Genomic DNA, 15857 nt, shown 5'->3' with positions numbered 1-15857 from the left:
TAAGATTAATATATCATTAATATATAAGATTGCCAGAAACAATTATGTGGGGAAAATGTGCAATTTCACAATGATGTTTTTTTCACAATTGTCCAATTTATGTGATCAGAAAACCAAATGGAATGAAAAGACACATAGCTGGCGGTAATCTTTAAGATCAGCAACAATTTCAGTACCTAACATAGTATGCTATGAATAATACACTTAGTAAATTCATCTTACCCCACTTTTAGAAATCTCTATGATATGAATCCAACTTGCAGTGGATCTATAAACATGATTAATGCAATACCGAGCTGAACTTCATATCTTGTTCTGGTTCACACATCGACGCTCTACTAGATAGTCAAGCAGTATAAACAGTGTGTAACCTAATATAAAAAGAATTCAGAAAGGATATTTTACATGTATCTAAAAATTCATAATGATCACAGATTAATGGATACTGCAAGAGTAGTCACACTTATATCAGAAATAGACCATTATTTTGTCTGTTTTGAGCTATTATTGTCCTCACATCATTCAAACTGTCACTATAGTAAGAATTATTCTTTTGCACACAAAGTTTGAATTTCTGCTTGATTACAGTTATTTATTCTGTCTGTGAATATTATAAAATGTTGAAGCCCTGGTTCTGTGAAAAGTTGGGGTGTTTAGGATGGCATTAAGTGGATCAATTTCCTCCAACAAATCCTGGTTGTATCAGAAAATAAATCAATCAAAATTTTTATGCTGAAAACTAATGTAAATCTAAAATGGGAACTGAAGTACTACAATTGAGGGTAAGAAACTACAAACTTGATGAAATTACTTTTCAAGTCCATTGTCATCGAAAGGCATTTAGAAGTGGAATGCATAAGAAATTAATTTTTTTAATTGTGAGACACTTATGAAAAAAATATACGGTTCACCATGAATTAACCTGTTTAACAAGCATCCGCTGCAAGATGCCTCATACTACAGAAAATAAATTTGCTGCGTGAATCTTAACCAGGTTTAAAGTTAATACAGACTCTCATTTTTGTAGTAGATCTTAAGGCCAGATGTGAGGAAGTGATTTATGAGCAGTAGTGTAGGGACGGTTGATTCAATTATATATTACTAGTAATTGACTTCTTTCATTTTTGTCTCCCTCCCTCTATTAGTTCAAGCAAAGCCAGTTGTCAATCTTACACATCCTAGTTCAGGGCTAAACTAACAGACAGGTAGGCCCTTCTTCTGCATGTGTTATGGAGTATGGTTGATAATGTCGTTCAACTATGATTCTATGGTTGTCTACTGATTCAATGCAGCTATAAATGTTGTGTCTTTGTGTTTGGCTCCAAGGGCTGATTATAACTATTTTACACTACTCTTTAGAAATCATGGTTTTATGAAAACCATTTTAGATTATCTGTTACTTATAACTTTGAAATGTTGTGATTTATATTCAGAATTTTCAAGTGCAATTTGTGAAGCAATTTTCATGTTTAGCCTAACTACTAACTGTAATATGCAACTATTATTAGGTATGAATGTAGCAGTTATCGTAACTCTTTATGTATGTTGCTAATGTCAAGGTCAAGTCATTGAATGCAACTGGAGTTATCTGCCCCTAATGGATTTCAACCACCAAGCTGGTGATCAGTACATCTAATCCTGAGGCAACCAAAGGGCAGGTAACTCCAGTATGTGGGTGAGGTAATTGACTTTCATCCTAGTGTTTGATGCATAATTTCTACTGCTAGAATTGTCGTCCTTATGGGCACAGATGTATTTATCTCTGTATTTTTAGAACATACCAATGGCAGAGCAAAGCTTTGTGTAAAATTGTCTTTTGTGCATTTTTAATAAAATACAAAATGGATCGTATGACGATAACTCTGACTTTTTTGTTTTCATTTCTTGTTGATTTGCTTCACTCTATTTTCAAACCTCCGAGGTTTGGATACACCTATATGTAGCAGGGAGTGGTGTCATCCCACGGATGACTAACTTACCTTTTGGTCATGTGGACAAGGCGACTGACTTTGGATCAGGTCAGTGGTTCAAATCCAAGCACAGGTTTCGGAACTTTTATGGCCGCTTCACATATACTTGGTTGGTTGGTTGTTTAACGCCACACTCAGAAATATTCCAGCTATATAGAGGCAGACAGTAAATAATCAAGTCTGGACCAGACAATCCTGTGATCAACATCATGAGCATCAATCTACCCAATTGGGATACGATGATATTTGTCAACCAAGTCAGCGAGCCTGACCACCCGATCCCGTCAGTCGCCTCTTAAGACAAGCCTGGGTTACTGAAGACTAATTCTAACCTGGATCGTCACGGATCATTCACATATACAATGAAAGAGTGAGCAAGTTTTAGTTTTACACAGCTATAAGCTATATCATGGCGGGGACACCAAAAATGAACTTCACACATTGTACCTTTGTGGGGAATAAAACCTGGGTATTCGCGTGACAAGCAAACGTTTTAACCACTATGCTACCCTACGACCCTTACAATGGAAGAGTCAAGGTGACACATATATAGAGAATATCACCCAAGTGTCTACTGATATAAATTATATGAACACAAGTTGATAAAGTTACAAATGCTTAATTTGCTAAATGTTTACTTTTATCAACGAGTGTTGATATATTTGATATCAGGAGACACGAGGATAAGATTCTATTTATCATAAAAAAATCACTCTCAAATAGTTTTCAATGAAAAATGTTCATCTCTCATGGTACTGCCATTAGACTTGCAGTGCATCGATGTCATAGCATTGTGACATCATCAAGTTCACGACATCATAGCATTGTCAGGGCATTGTACAAAATCTGTTGTCAAAATGATATCTCCTAGGAGATATCATTTGATCTCACACAAGTAATATCTCCAGTGGAGCACAGTTTGGGATGATAAATCTCAACCATAAACCATAAAATCCAACACTTATTCCAAAATGTTAGCACCACCAATCAGGATACAATCACAGTATGGCTTAACTGAACACTTACCACCAACCCACTGTGAGCAATATTACAGGTATGTGACTTGAAGCTTGTAATCATGAGGTGTGGATGAGACAATCCTGTGATTGATATTATGAGCAACGAGACACACGGGAGGATCACCATGACATTCTATCAACTAGTTAATCGAGCCAGGCCTAGGTGACTGCCTACAGATTTCACTGTCCACCAAGCTGACTGCATGACCTGGCAAGAATGAGTGAGCATGGTTTAGCGCTGCTTTTAGCAATATCATGGGGGGACACCAGAAATGGGCTTCACTCATTGTACCCATGTGGGGAATCGAACCCAGGTCTTCGGCATGATGAGCGAACGCTTTAACCACTAGGCTACCCCACCACCCCTCATACCACAAGAAACACACATCATAAACACTACACAATACAACACAACATTCACACTACAGACACATACATGCTCTCTCTCTCTCTCTCTCTCTCTCTCTCTCTCACACACACACATGCACTTTTTTTGTGATCACACTCCAGCCTTATTGGGACCTTGACAGCATTCTCGCTTGTCCAGTGTTGTCAAAATTTCATAATGTGAAAAGGGAGTCCAGAGAGCGGTGTCATACCAAAAGACGTTAAAATATGGTACTTGTTGGTCTCTGCCTGGCGTTCGGCATTAATGGGTACAACAAGGACTGGTCGGCTCGGAGTCAGCATAATGTGTCTGAGTGGGGTATTCATGCTACACTGCAGCATGGTATCTCAGTGGGCTAGCACTATAAAACCAGCTTAAGTCTGGGCTAGTACAAGCAGCCGCACATACACATACACACGCATGCACGTTGTCATATCAACGAAATTTTCTCAAGCACGACGTTAAGGCCAATTTCACCTCACCTCACCTATAAAAACAAACAGGTAGGAGGAGTCGTCTCAAAAGCAAAACTAGGACGGTGTCGTAGACAGTGGTTGAGGTCTGGCTGGGGGATAGATATATCAGCTAAGATAAAAATGATAATCCTATAGGGGAAATAAACTGAGGAAGTAAACGGCATGTCATAACAATTTACAAATAATATCCAGTCCTGTCGATATTCGGGTGGTCATGCCACCTATATTTCAGCGCACAAGAAAAAGCATAAAATACCTTTGAGATGCCCCCTTGTGCCTGTAGGCAGCACGTGCATTTCATGCAAGGTGAGTCTACGGTCCGTGGTCATACCTGGCTGAGCAACCTAATTGCCATCTGTAGTCTGATCTGTTGTTTTCAGCAGGTATTCGTATTTTTTCTTCGTTTTGCGCGATTTTACGAGTAAACATGCTTTTCTGGATATCCTATTACGCATCCCACTGAACGCCCAGTTTGGCTGATGTGAGTTATTTCGACATATGCGATTTGCTGTTGTGTAAATTTTAGGGATACAGAGTAACAGCCTAAAAACAGGGGTTTTTGTTGGTCTATTTCCGACAGTACTTTAGTCATCTCACGAGTTACGAGTGTAGCAGTAGGCGAGCGAACGCTTTAGCACCAGACTACCCCGACCCCCCTCGGTAGTAGATGTACCAGCAGCAGTGCTAAAGCTGTAGTCTCAGTCCCTGAACCACATTATTTTCCCTACTGCCTAGCCCTTCCTGAAATGCTAAAGCCCTAAATGAAGCAAGTCTAGATTTCCACATCACAGGTTCCGAGTGACCCATCTCACTGGGGCTCCTTTTCAATGTAAATGGGTTTAATTGTTACTATCAAAGTGATATATTCAGAGATTATAAGCGTCAGTCTGTGGTATAGTAGCAACAGACGTAGTAGTATTAGGCTTAATACTGGAAGTCGTAGTGAGGGAACGTGTAGCATATACTGCGTACAGTATTCCACTCAAGTCGCACTGTGGGATCTCGACCGTGCAGTCATTGGCGTGGATACTTTGATGAATGTGTGATACGTGTGACGTATGGTACGAAACTGACGTACGTACGCAAGTATTGTATGAGATGCGCAGGGGCAAGATGGAAGGAATGGAATCGGTATGTGTTGTGAAATATTTGCAGCAACTTCTAATGATGGAAATGCGTTGAGGTGAGATATAAAATATCAAACAGAAAAACATATTTTTTGTCCATTTCAACCTTTTCTTTGAGCCCTGCTATTTTTGTTTTAACCTTTAATTATCGTTGGTCTAGTTTATTATTTGTTCAATATTCCCCTCCGGACAGAACTCTATCAAGCGTTTGATATAACACAGAAACCTCTGACACTGATTCGGGGTACCATCTTCACTTCCTACCGGCCAAGTGACAAGTCTTATTGTTGGGTCACACACCCCCACACCCACACCCCCAGGGAAGGATCACGTGACTGGGTATGCAATAAATCAACAGCAAATACTCACCTGGTGGAAGGATAGGGTTTATTGGGTATGACATATTTTATAGGGCTAAATCTGAATGGGGGTTTCAATCGGCGCCTCTGGCAAGCTTAAAGCTGCCTTTGGACGTTTCACACCCAACAATCCTTCTTCTGTTACAACTCATTCGCATTGTGTTCTTGATAAGTAATAAGTACGTCTTCTAATATAATTATACATCAAAAACTCCAAAATTATTCAACGCAATTAGAAAGCAATATACATCTGTATCTGATAAAACAAAAATTTAAACGTCAAGCGAAAATATTATCTGGCGGCAAAGTGTATGTTGTTTTTAAATTATCACTACATCGGAATTCAACAAAACTATCGCCGGTTTTAATATCTAATGTTTTGAAATGTACGTTCTTTATCACAAAAATTATTTGATGTATTGAAATGAGTTGGATAAAAGTTACATTACATATTATAAAACAATGAATTTTACCAGCTATCAGAATAATCTTTCTATTATACACATATAACAGCTGTTATCGCTAGCATATCGCTTTTCTTTTCATGGGTTTCTGATTAAACAAAATGTTTTAATACAGAAATAAACCGACCGAATGGAATTTGCGTTTTCTGATAATATATATTCAACGTCGATTTGCATGTTTGGTTTATACCGCTATTTCAGGGATCATTGTTTATTACAGTTTACCTGCTTTCGTTAAGGATAAGATTGCGGTCATAAACATTTGTCACGTGTGGATTGCCTTACAGAGGCCAGCTAATGACACTTTGGCCAGAGGGCATTCAGAAATAAATATTTTAGCGGGATGACACCCAATGGTAGTGATTATTTCCCTTTAGTGACGCGTCACACGAGTCGCACCGACCTTTCACAAAATATTGTCAAGATGGCAGGAGGAAAGACAGCAAAGCTCTCGCGTGAGGAGGAACTTCTGCTTCAAGATTTCAGCAGAAATGTATCAACAAAATCATCGGCTTTGTTCTATGGAAATGCTTTAATCGTTTCTGCCATCCCTATGTGTAAGTATTACCCCGATTTCGATAAATGGTAACGTGCACGTGCCACGTTTACACCGGTTGCAGACTTCCTGTTGTGGATCGTCCTCTGTTTGATTACTATGTCCTTCTTGACTGAGAGATCCAAATCTGATGAAAAATTTGTTTAATTTTAACATACCCTAAAACTCTGTATCTTTAATTTGTCAAAGGATATGCAAACAGTGTTGAGCATAAATGTGTGTCCCATTTTCGATCACTACTTCACGTCTATCTACCAGATCATGATGGTTTTCATTTGAATTTGAAACAAGATATAATCAAAATCATTTGAAAAACAAGAGATGTTTATATTGTTTGTTTGACAGAGGAAAGAAGGATCGCATTTGTATGATTAGAACATGTCATGTTTACAAAACATGTCAATTGCAGTACTCTCTCTTCCCGTGAAGGAACAGACCCTACGAGGGGTGTAAATGTTCCTGCTTTGAGTGTGCTGCGCAGCCCGCCAGGGTGGCACAAACAGACAACTATTTCAATATTTTTTTGTGATTTCTTTCTTCATAAAAAGCGAATGTATGTTTGCAACATATATTTGTGTTTTCAAACATAGATAAAAAGAAAGTGGGTACAGTTCACTCATGACATGCTCAGCCCTGAGCGATGACTAAAACACAGATACGGTTGGTGACAGTCTGATGGTTGTGGTATGCCATTCCACATGATGATTGACCTAGGGAGGAAGCTTTGTAGGAAGAGTTCTGATTTCCATCTTATTTGTGCAATGTTGTTATTGTTGCAGTATTTTGTTTCATGCCGTTGTTGCTGGTTTGCTTATAGTGGAGCCTTTCTTACATGTACATGAGCACACACAGTTGTGCCCTAATCTGTTAGGAAGCAGTTTAGTGGTGAAAGAATTTTATATTTGAAACTATTTTATAAAGCATGGGCTGAAGATCCTCCTTACGAGAGCAGAGAGTTTTCTGTTTCGAACTAGGCCTGTGCTCAGAAACAAACAGGTTTTTCATTTTGCTGAGAGAACATCTGACCTTATTCCATACTACTATCAGCTCATGAGTAGATCTCATGAAATCTATAGATATGTACAGTAACTATATATGCTGTTTTGTATTTCCAGGGCTGTTCTGGAGGATACACCAGATGGATCTGTATCAGTCAGGGATCTTGTTTGCAGCCATGACTCTTGTCAGTACCTACTTTGTAGCTTTTGCGTACAAAAATGTCAAGTTTGTTTTAAAGCACAAGTAAGTACATTCGATGCTCATTCTGTAGATCACTGAACTGTCTAGTCCACACATGATGATTTTCCATATACCTGCAATATTGAGTGTGACGTTAAACAACGAACAAACACAGACCATTTAGGTGACTTTAGGTTACATGGGGAGAAATCCAGCAGAGAAGCTGTTTCACAGTATGATTGCATAAAAATGTTCAATTTGTGGGAAGAGAAAACTGCCCGGTTTCTTCTGGTTCCAACTGTGAAGCTGACTTCAAGAACTGCAAATGAACGATTTCCAGAAATGTCATATTGTACCACTTAACCCCACACCCTTCCCCTCTCTCAAGCTCCTATGCTTTGACTTTCATTAACTGAAAATGGAATAGGTAAACCTGCACTGACGGCTGCCGCAGCACTCCACACATAACATTGAAATAAACCAGAGGCTTAATACAGCCATGGGGCCGCCATGTTGTTGAAGGACATTTTGGACACATTTAGAGGGGCGCGGTGGGTGAGCTGGCTAAGGTGCCAGGCTAGTGATCCAGCGAGGTTGAGTTGATGGGGACGAGCCCACCTGTGACCAGGTGTAAAAACCTTGGAGTCAACTTTGTGTGCAGACTCTGTCAATGTTGTCACAACCACTAGTGTACAGTACACAACCCTGTACTCTTAAAAGAACCCATGAATCCGGTATATGACCAGATGGTGGCCACATGAATACGTGCCAACACCTACTTGAGGGTACTGCAACGTGAGTGAACTTGGACAAAGTACTGTGACTATGTGTCCTAGTCCACCCAGCTGTGAATGGGTACCTCGTTAGGATGAGAAAGCCACAATAACTCGGTGCGCCTAGTGGCTGCAAGATTTGTATACTCCCCAGGGAGTTGAGATTGATAATACGATGTGCCATTGAGATTGACATCAAATGATTGAGGGAAAACAATACCAGCACCTTGAGCATGCACTAGTTGCCTGGATATGTGCGCTATACAAATATCCTATAATAATAAAAAAAAAGTGTTATACCAAGATTTTTATAATTGTGGTACACTCAGATATACCTGCGTACAGGTGCCCATACTTAAGGCAGGTTATAGTCATCTATTCAAGCCAAGTTTTCATGCTGTATGTACACGTACAGTTATTCCATATATACTTCTGGAAATGTTGCCCAGAGATAATTTTGGTAAGTGTAAGAAGTGCTTTCAGACAACGGTTTATCAGGGCCAGTTTAGTGCTTCTGTCATGTGGCGGGAATGTTGCGGTGTTAAACTTTCTCACTCGTTAACCTTCAAGATATGATTCATGAAGTCTATGTGGTCTAATGACAGAGCATCTGTGAAAGTTTGAAAGTTAAAAGACAGTGATGATGTTATAATATTACCCTGCCTGGTGTTGACAGTGAAGTGATTTAGAACCAGTTGTCTCAGAGTCAGTAAAGTGAGTGGAGCATCTATGTTAAACTGCAATATGGTGTCAGATTGTCTAGAACAGTGAGATCTGGAGTCAGGACTTGTACAAGTAGCCCACACATACGCATACAGGCAGATTTATAAGTAGGTGGAATATTCTTGAATGCAGTGTGAAATCTTCCATTCCATCCTTTTCATTGCAAAATTTGGTACTTTGACTCTTGCCATGGTTACGAGAATCTGATAATTTCCAATTCATTTAGCATTAAAACAAATTGATTCGATCTTTTGTTCCCTATCTATTTGCTAAGTGAAGCTATCAAAATGATTTGTATTGTGTCTTAAATACTGCCCTAGGATCTTAAGAATCTTATTTAAAGATAAATGTTTTTCCAAAACAGTAAAAGAATGGTGTTGTTTCAGAGTTGCATTGAAGAGGGAGGAGGCTGTCTCCCGGGAGCTGATGAAGAAGTTGGCTGATGACAAGAAGATGACCAAGAAGGAGAAGGATGAGAGGTGAGCTACAGACAATGATGTTGGCGATGACATTGATGATGGTGGTGATGACAGAGTTGATGTAGGTCTTAGCAGTAGTGGTGACACTTGACGCTGACTGTCATGATGGTGGTGATGACAGTTGATGATGGTGGTGATGACAGTTGATGGTGTTGGCGAAGACATTGATGATGATGGTGATGACAGTTGATGATGGTGATGACAGTTGATGATGGTGATGACAGTAGTGGTGACACTGATGGTGACAGTCATGATGCAGGTGTTGACGTTGATGATGTTTGTGAAGACATTGATGATGTTTGTGAAGACATTGATGATGGTGATGACAGTTGATGGTGGTGATGATGACAGTAGCGGTGACATTGATGGTGACTGTCATGATGGATGTTGGTGTTGACGTTGATGATGTTGGCGAAGACATTGATGATGGTGATGATGATGGTGATGACAGTAGTGGTGACACTGATGGTGACTGTCATGATGGAGGTGTTGACGTTGATGATGCTGGCGAAGACATTGATGATGGTGATGACAGTTGATGATGATGGTGATGACAATTGATGATGGTGATGACAGTAGTGGTGACACTGATGGTGACTGTCATGATGCAGGTGTTGACGTTGATGTTGTTTGTGAAGACATTGATGATGTTTGTGAAGACATTGATGATGGTGATGACAGTTGATGGTGATGACAGTTGATGATGGTGATGACAGTAGTGGTGACACTGACGGTGACTGTCATGATGGAGGTGTTGACGTTGATGATGTTTGTGAAGACATTGATGATGTTTGTGAAGACATTGATGATGGTGATGACAGTTGATGGTGATGACAGTAGTGGTGACACTGACGGTGACTGTCATGATGGAGGTGTTGACGTTGATGATGTTTGTGAAGACATTGATGATGTTTGTGAAGACATTGATGATGGTGATGACAGTTGATGATGGTGATGACAGTTGATGACGGTGATGACAGTTGATGATGGTGATGACAGTAGTGGTGACACTGACGGTGACTGTCATGATGGAGGTGTTGACGTTGATGATGTTTGTGAAGACATTGATGATGTTTGTGAAGACATTGATGATGGTGATGACAGTTGATGATGGTGATGACAGTTGATGACGGTGATGACAGTTGATGATGGTGATGACAGTAGTGGTGACACTGACGGTGACTGTCATGATGGAGGTGTTGACGTTGATGATGTTTGTGAGGACATTGATGATGGTGATGACAGTTGATGATGATGGTGATGACATTGATGATGGTGATGACAGTAGTGGTGACACTGACGGTGACTGTCATGATGGAGGTGTTGACGTTGATGATGTTGGTGATGACAATTGATGGTGGTGATGACAGTTGATGGTGGTGATGACAGTAGTGGTGACGGTGACTGTCATGATGGAGGTGTTGATGTTGATGATGTTTGTGAAGACATTGATGATGTTTGTGAAGACATTGATGATGGTGATGACAGTTGATGATGATGGTGAAGACAGTTGATGATGGTGATGACAGTAGTGGTGACACTGACGGTGACTGTCATGATGGAGGTGTTGACGTTGATGATGTTTGTGAAGACATTGATGATGTTTGTGAAGACATTGATGATGGTGATGACAGTTGATGATGGTGATGACAGTTGATGGTGATGACAGTTGATGATGGTGATGACAGTAGTGGTGACACTGACGGTGACTGTCATGATGGAGGTGTTGATGTTGATGATGTTTGTGAGGACATTGATGATGGTGATGACAGTTGATGATGATGGTGATGACAGTTGATGATGATGGTGATGACAGTAGTGGTGACACTGACGGTGACTGTCATGATGGAGGTGTTGACGTTGATGATGTTGGTGATGACATTGATGATGGTGATGACAATTGATGGTGGTGATGACAATTGATGATGGTGATGACAATTGATGGTGGTGATGACAATTGATGGTGGTGATGACAGTAGTGGTGACACTGACGGTGACTGTCATGATGGAGGTGTTGACGTTGATGATGTTTGTGAAGACATTGATGATGGTGATGACAGTTGATGATGATGGTGATGACAATTGATGATGGTGATGACAGTAGTGGTGACACTGACGGTGACTGTCATGATGGAGGTGTTGACGTTGATGATGTTGGCGAAGACATTGATGATGGTGGTGATGACTGTTATGATAGTGACGGTGACTGTCATGATGCAGGTGTTGACGTTGATGTTGACGATCATGTTCATGAAGGAGGTGATGACATTGACGTAGGCTGAAGCATTGATATAAGCAATGACTGTAATGAATGTATTCAATGACAGTTGTGATGTGGATGTTGACGTTGATGTTAGAAATCATATTCTCGATGTATGTTACGACGTTAATGTATCTGATGAAGCTGTAACCTGGGTAATTGCGATGATGTAGATCACACTGTTAACTTAGGTACCTGAATGTATGTTAAGTATCTCCCGATATATTTCATCTCTCTCCGATGTTGCTAATGTGAGTTCATTACTGTTTCAGAATCCTCTGGAAGAAAAATGAAGTTGCTGACTACGAAGCCACAACTTTTTCCATTTTCTACAACAACGCCCTCTACCTCGTGTTGCTGATAGTGGTGTCATTCTACGCCCTGAAAAACTTCAACCCAAATCTGTATCCTTGATTGTGTCAAATTCACCAAACATTCAGTGTTGGCGACTTAGTCGTGGGGTTCGTGTTACCTTTGCGTGACACCTGGGGAGACTCATGGTTTAGGCAGTCAGGCTCATTCAGTACTTGTATGATGGTTTCTGCATATTCAGTAAAGGTATACCGGCAAAGAGGTTTATGCAATAAATTAAGTCTATTTAAGGAAACTATTTCTTTATAGATCCATCGAGATCTGGGTTAGAATTGGTCTTCATCAACCCATGCTTGGGCCAAACAGAAAAAAAATGTTGTGGTTCTGATTACACATCTTCAAAATTTAGGGTCGGTAGTAAGGAATTCTTTTTTTTTTTCACATTTGTTTTTAGAAGTAAAGTACGAACAAATAACACATTTATCAATGTGTAATTGTTTATTCAATCAAGCCTGCGGCCATCATGTTGACTTTCTCTATAAGAATGACCAATGTCTGTTGGTGCCAGGACAAAAACAATGGTATCTGAAAGCTTATTTTAATCATACCTCTTAAAAAAACTTGGGTCGGCACCAAAATTCAAGGGTAGGTCGGGTAATCGGAACAACAACAAAAACATTTTAGGCCTTGTCGTAAGAGGCAACTAACGAGATCGGGTAGTCAGACTTGCTGTCTTGGTTGATGCATGTCCCTGTATCCCAATTACGTAGATCGATGCTCATGCTGTTGATCACTGGCTTTCTGGTCCAGCCTCAATTTATAGATGGCGACCATATAGCTAGAATATCGCTGAGTGCGATGTTAAACAACAAACTAATTCCTTCTATTTTAGTGCCCTTTGATAGGTTGTGCTTGTAATTGAGGTCACTGTTCCTGGAGGTGTATTTGGGAATTATATCAACAATTCCTATTGTTTATCTCATGGAGCACCCTGGAGTTATCTAGATCACCCTGAAAATGCCAGGTTAAAGTTGCTCCCCAGCAGCCCTGATTATTTCAAGAGGCAGCGCAATAGATGGGATCGTCAGGCCTGGTGATTTGGTGGATTGCATGTCATCTTACCCCAATAGCTTGGAGCATTGCTCAGAATATCAATCACTAGATTATCTGCACTAATGTGTTCAGGTAGTTATAGTGAGTACACATGCTTAAATCTTTCTGCAGATGTGTCCCACCACTATTGTTGGGAGGTGCTGTATGACAGTTGCTCATGCATTGTTTTGATAGCACGGATCATATATTTATATATAACCAGAGACTTGCCAAATTCACAGTTTCATGCCCCTGAGTTTGAAAAATACCTTTTGGTACAGTCGGATCAATGGTATGAGATATCACATCTGGCTGTTATGAGTTATTTTCCTTTGCCTTGCAGTGGTAATGTACATGGGCAGCATACAAGGATCAGATTCTCAGCTATGCTGATCCTTGGTCTGTAGCCACCCATACTTTGACTTTAACAAAGTGGATAGCTTACAGGGGCAGTGGGGTAGCCTAGTGGTTAAGGCGTTCACTCGTCATGCCGAAGACTCGGGTTCAATTCCCCACATGGACACAATGTGTGAAGCCCATTTCTGGTGTCCCGCACCAAGATATTCCTGGAATGTTGCTAAAAGTGGCGTAAAGCTAAACTCACTCACTCACTCAGTGGATAACCTTCAAGATCGTACATCACATCTTCTTCCTGTATTAATCTGGCTTCTGTCCAATTAATATTGTATCAACATGTGACAGATCCTTAAATAACATGTATTGTTTTATCAGCAACCAGTTGACCAAAAGTCAGCATTGGGACTCTGCCATTTATCATGTTTTTCATTTCTGTGTATTTTCACTGATTTGTTTCCTTGACAACCTGCCAGGAATTACGTGGTTTCCGTTGGCGCCTCAGCTGGTCTGCTAGCACTGTTTTCTACCAGCTCCAAGTAAAAGGTCACAGACAGCGATTTCATCATGATGCTCTAGAAACAGAAATTTATCAAATGTCATACACATGGTTTCAAGTGAAAAATAAAACATTTTATTCATTTATTTACAAATACAGGCTTCTGTTATTCTTCCTGCTGGAGAACTGTGATGTTTGGGTCGCCATGACCCATTCATCAACAGATGTGTCAGATTTCCTTAGCATTTAGAATAGGTTGGATCAGTTCAGCAGATGCTTTGGATCCTGTTCCACCAAACTGAATTTCAGCTGTGACAACAAGGACTTGGCAATGTAAGCTATGCTGTATTGCAACACGTAAACGAAAAATGGGCTTGTAGGATTCCTGAGGCTCGATTTATCTATGTACATACACAAGTTCAACCTATTTTTTAAAGCTCAACGTAATATTTATGAGGGCAGTGGAGTACCTAATGGTTAAAGTGTCCGCTCATCACACCGAAGGGCCAGGTTTGATTCCCCACATGGGTACAATGTGTGAAGCCCATTTCTGGTGTCCCCAGCCGTGAAATTGCTGGAATATTGCTAAAAGCAGCATAAAACCACACTCACTCACTCACTCACTAATCTTTATGTCTGCATGCAACCATTGCAAGTCAGAATCTTTCCCATTTGTGTCTGACTCTTTACTTGACCGCTAAACATTGATCTTCGGACACATACAGCAAGGTTTAATGTACCATATTACCAATCATCATTACTGTAATGTGTGTAATTTGTCAGGCTTTTGGGGCTTGACATCATCAGTGTCAAGATTATGTGCATGTTTAAAGCAGACAAAGGGAGGACCTCCGTGGGATGACATGTGTTGGACCAATCTAGTAAAGGCCTTCTTCGCTTTGGCCTGTTTCCAGTTTTCAGCATTTCATCTGGAACAGAGAACAGTTCATACATGTATAACCTGGTGCACTGTAGGGTGGACATACATGTATATACCTGGTGCACTGTAGGGTGGACATACATGTATATACCTGGTGCACTGTAGGGTGGACATACATACATATATATACCTGGTACACTGTAGGGTGGACATACATGTATATACCTGGTGCACTGTAGGGTGGACATACATGTATATACCTGGTGCACTGTAGGGTGGACATATACCTGGTACACTGTAGGGTGGACATACATATATATACCTGGTACACTGTAGGGTGGACATACATGTATATACCTGGTGCACTGTAGGGTGGACATACATACATATATATACCTGGTACACTGTAGGGTGGACATACATGTATATACCTGGTGCACTGTAGGGTGGACATACATACATATATATACCTGGTACACTGTAGGGTGGACATACATGTATATACCTGGTACACTGTAGGGTGGACATACATGTATATACCTGGTACACTGTAGGGTGGACATATACCTGGTACACTGTTGGGTGGACATACATATATATACCTGGTGCACTGTAGGGTGGACATACATGTATATACCTGGTGCACTGTAGGGTGGACATATACCTGGTACACTGTAGGGTGAACATATATGTATATACCTGATACACTGTAGGGTGGACATACATGCATATACCTGATACACTGTAGGGTGGACATACATGTATATACCTGGTACACTGTAGGGTGGACATATACCTGGTACACTGTAGGGTGGACATACATGCATATACCTGGTGCACTGTAGGGTGGACATACATATATATATACCTGGTGCACTGTAGGGTGGACATATCTCTGGTACACTGTAGGGTGGACATACACGTATATACCTGGTACACCGTAGGGT

General features: G+C 40.4%; 1 protein-coding gene across 1 annotated transcript; it reads left to right on the top strand.

Moving 5' to 3' along the window:
- The first annotated feature begins 6191 nt into the window (after positions 1–6191).
- Positions 6192–14184, top strand: LOC124273382 (translocon-associated protein subunit gamma-like). Its single transcript, XM_046708651.1, has 5 exons — positions 6192–6360; positions 7475–7601; positions 9421–9513; positions 12046–12177; positions 14008–14184. The coding sequence occupies exons 1-5, from the start codon at positions 6228–6230 to the stop codon at positions 14072–14074; spliced, it is 552 nt and encodes a 183-aa protein (XP_046564607.1). The 5' UTR covers positions 6192–6227; the 3' UTR covers positions 14075–14184.
- Positions 14185–15857: the final 1673 nt, after the last annotated feature.

The sequence above is a fragment of the Haliotis rubra genome, unplaced genomic scaffold (assembly GCF_003918875.1).
Source record: "Haliotis rubra isolate DU_JTF1 unplaced genomic scaffold, ASM391887v1 Scf18, whole genome shotgun sequence".
In the NCBI taxonomy this organism is placed as follows: Eukaryota; Metazoa; Mollusca; class Gastropoda; order Lepetellida; family Haliotidae; genus Haliotis; species Haliotis rubra.
This window is presented reverse-complemented; position numbering and strand designations above follow the sequence as displayed.

Excerpts from the sequence above, each read along its gene's own strand:
- LOC124273382 (XM_046708651.1), top strand. The coding sequence starts at position 6,228 with ATGGCAGGAGGAAAGACAGCAAAGCTCTCGCGTGAGGAGGAACTTCTG. Across the intron at positions 6,361-7,474 it reads CGTTTCTGCCATCCCTATGT|GGCTGTTCTGGAGGATACAC; the intron begins GTAAGTATTACC and ends TTGTATTTCCAG. Across the intron at positions 9,514-12,045 it reads AAGAAGGAGAAGGATGAGAG|AATCCTCTGGAAGAAAAATG; the intron begins GTGAGCTACAGA and ends TTACTGTTTCAG.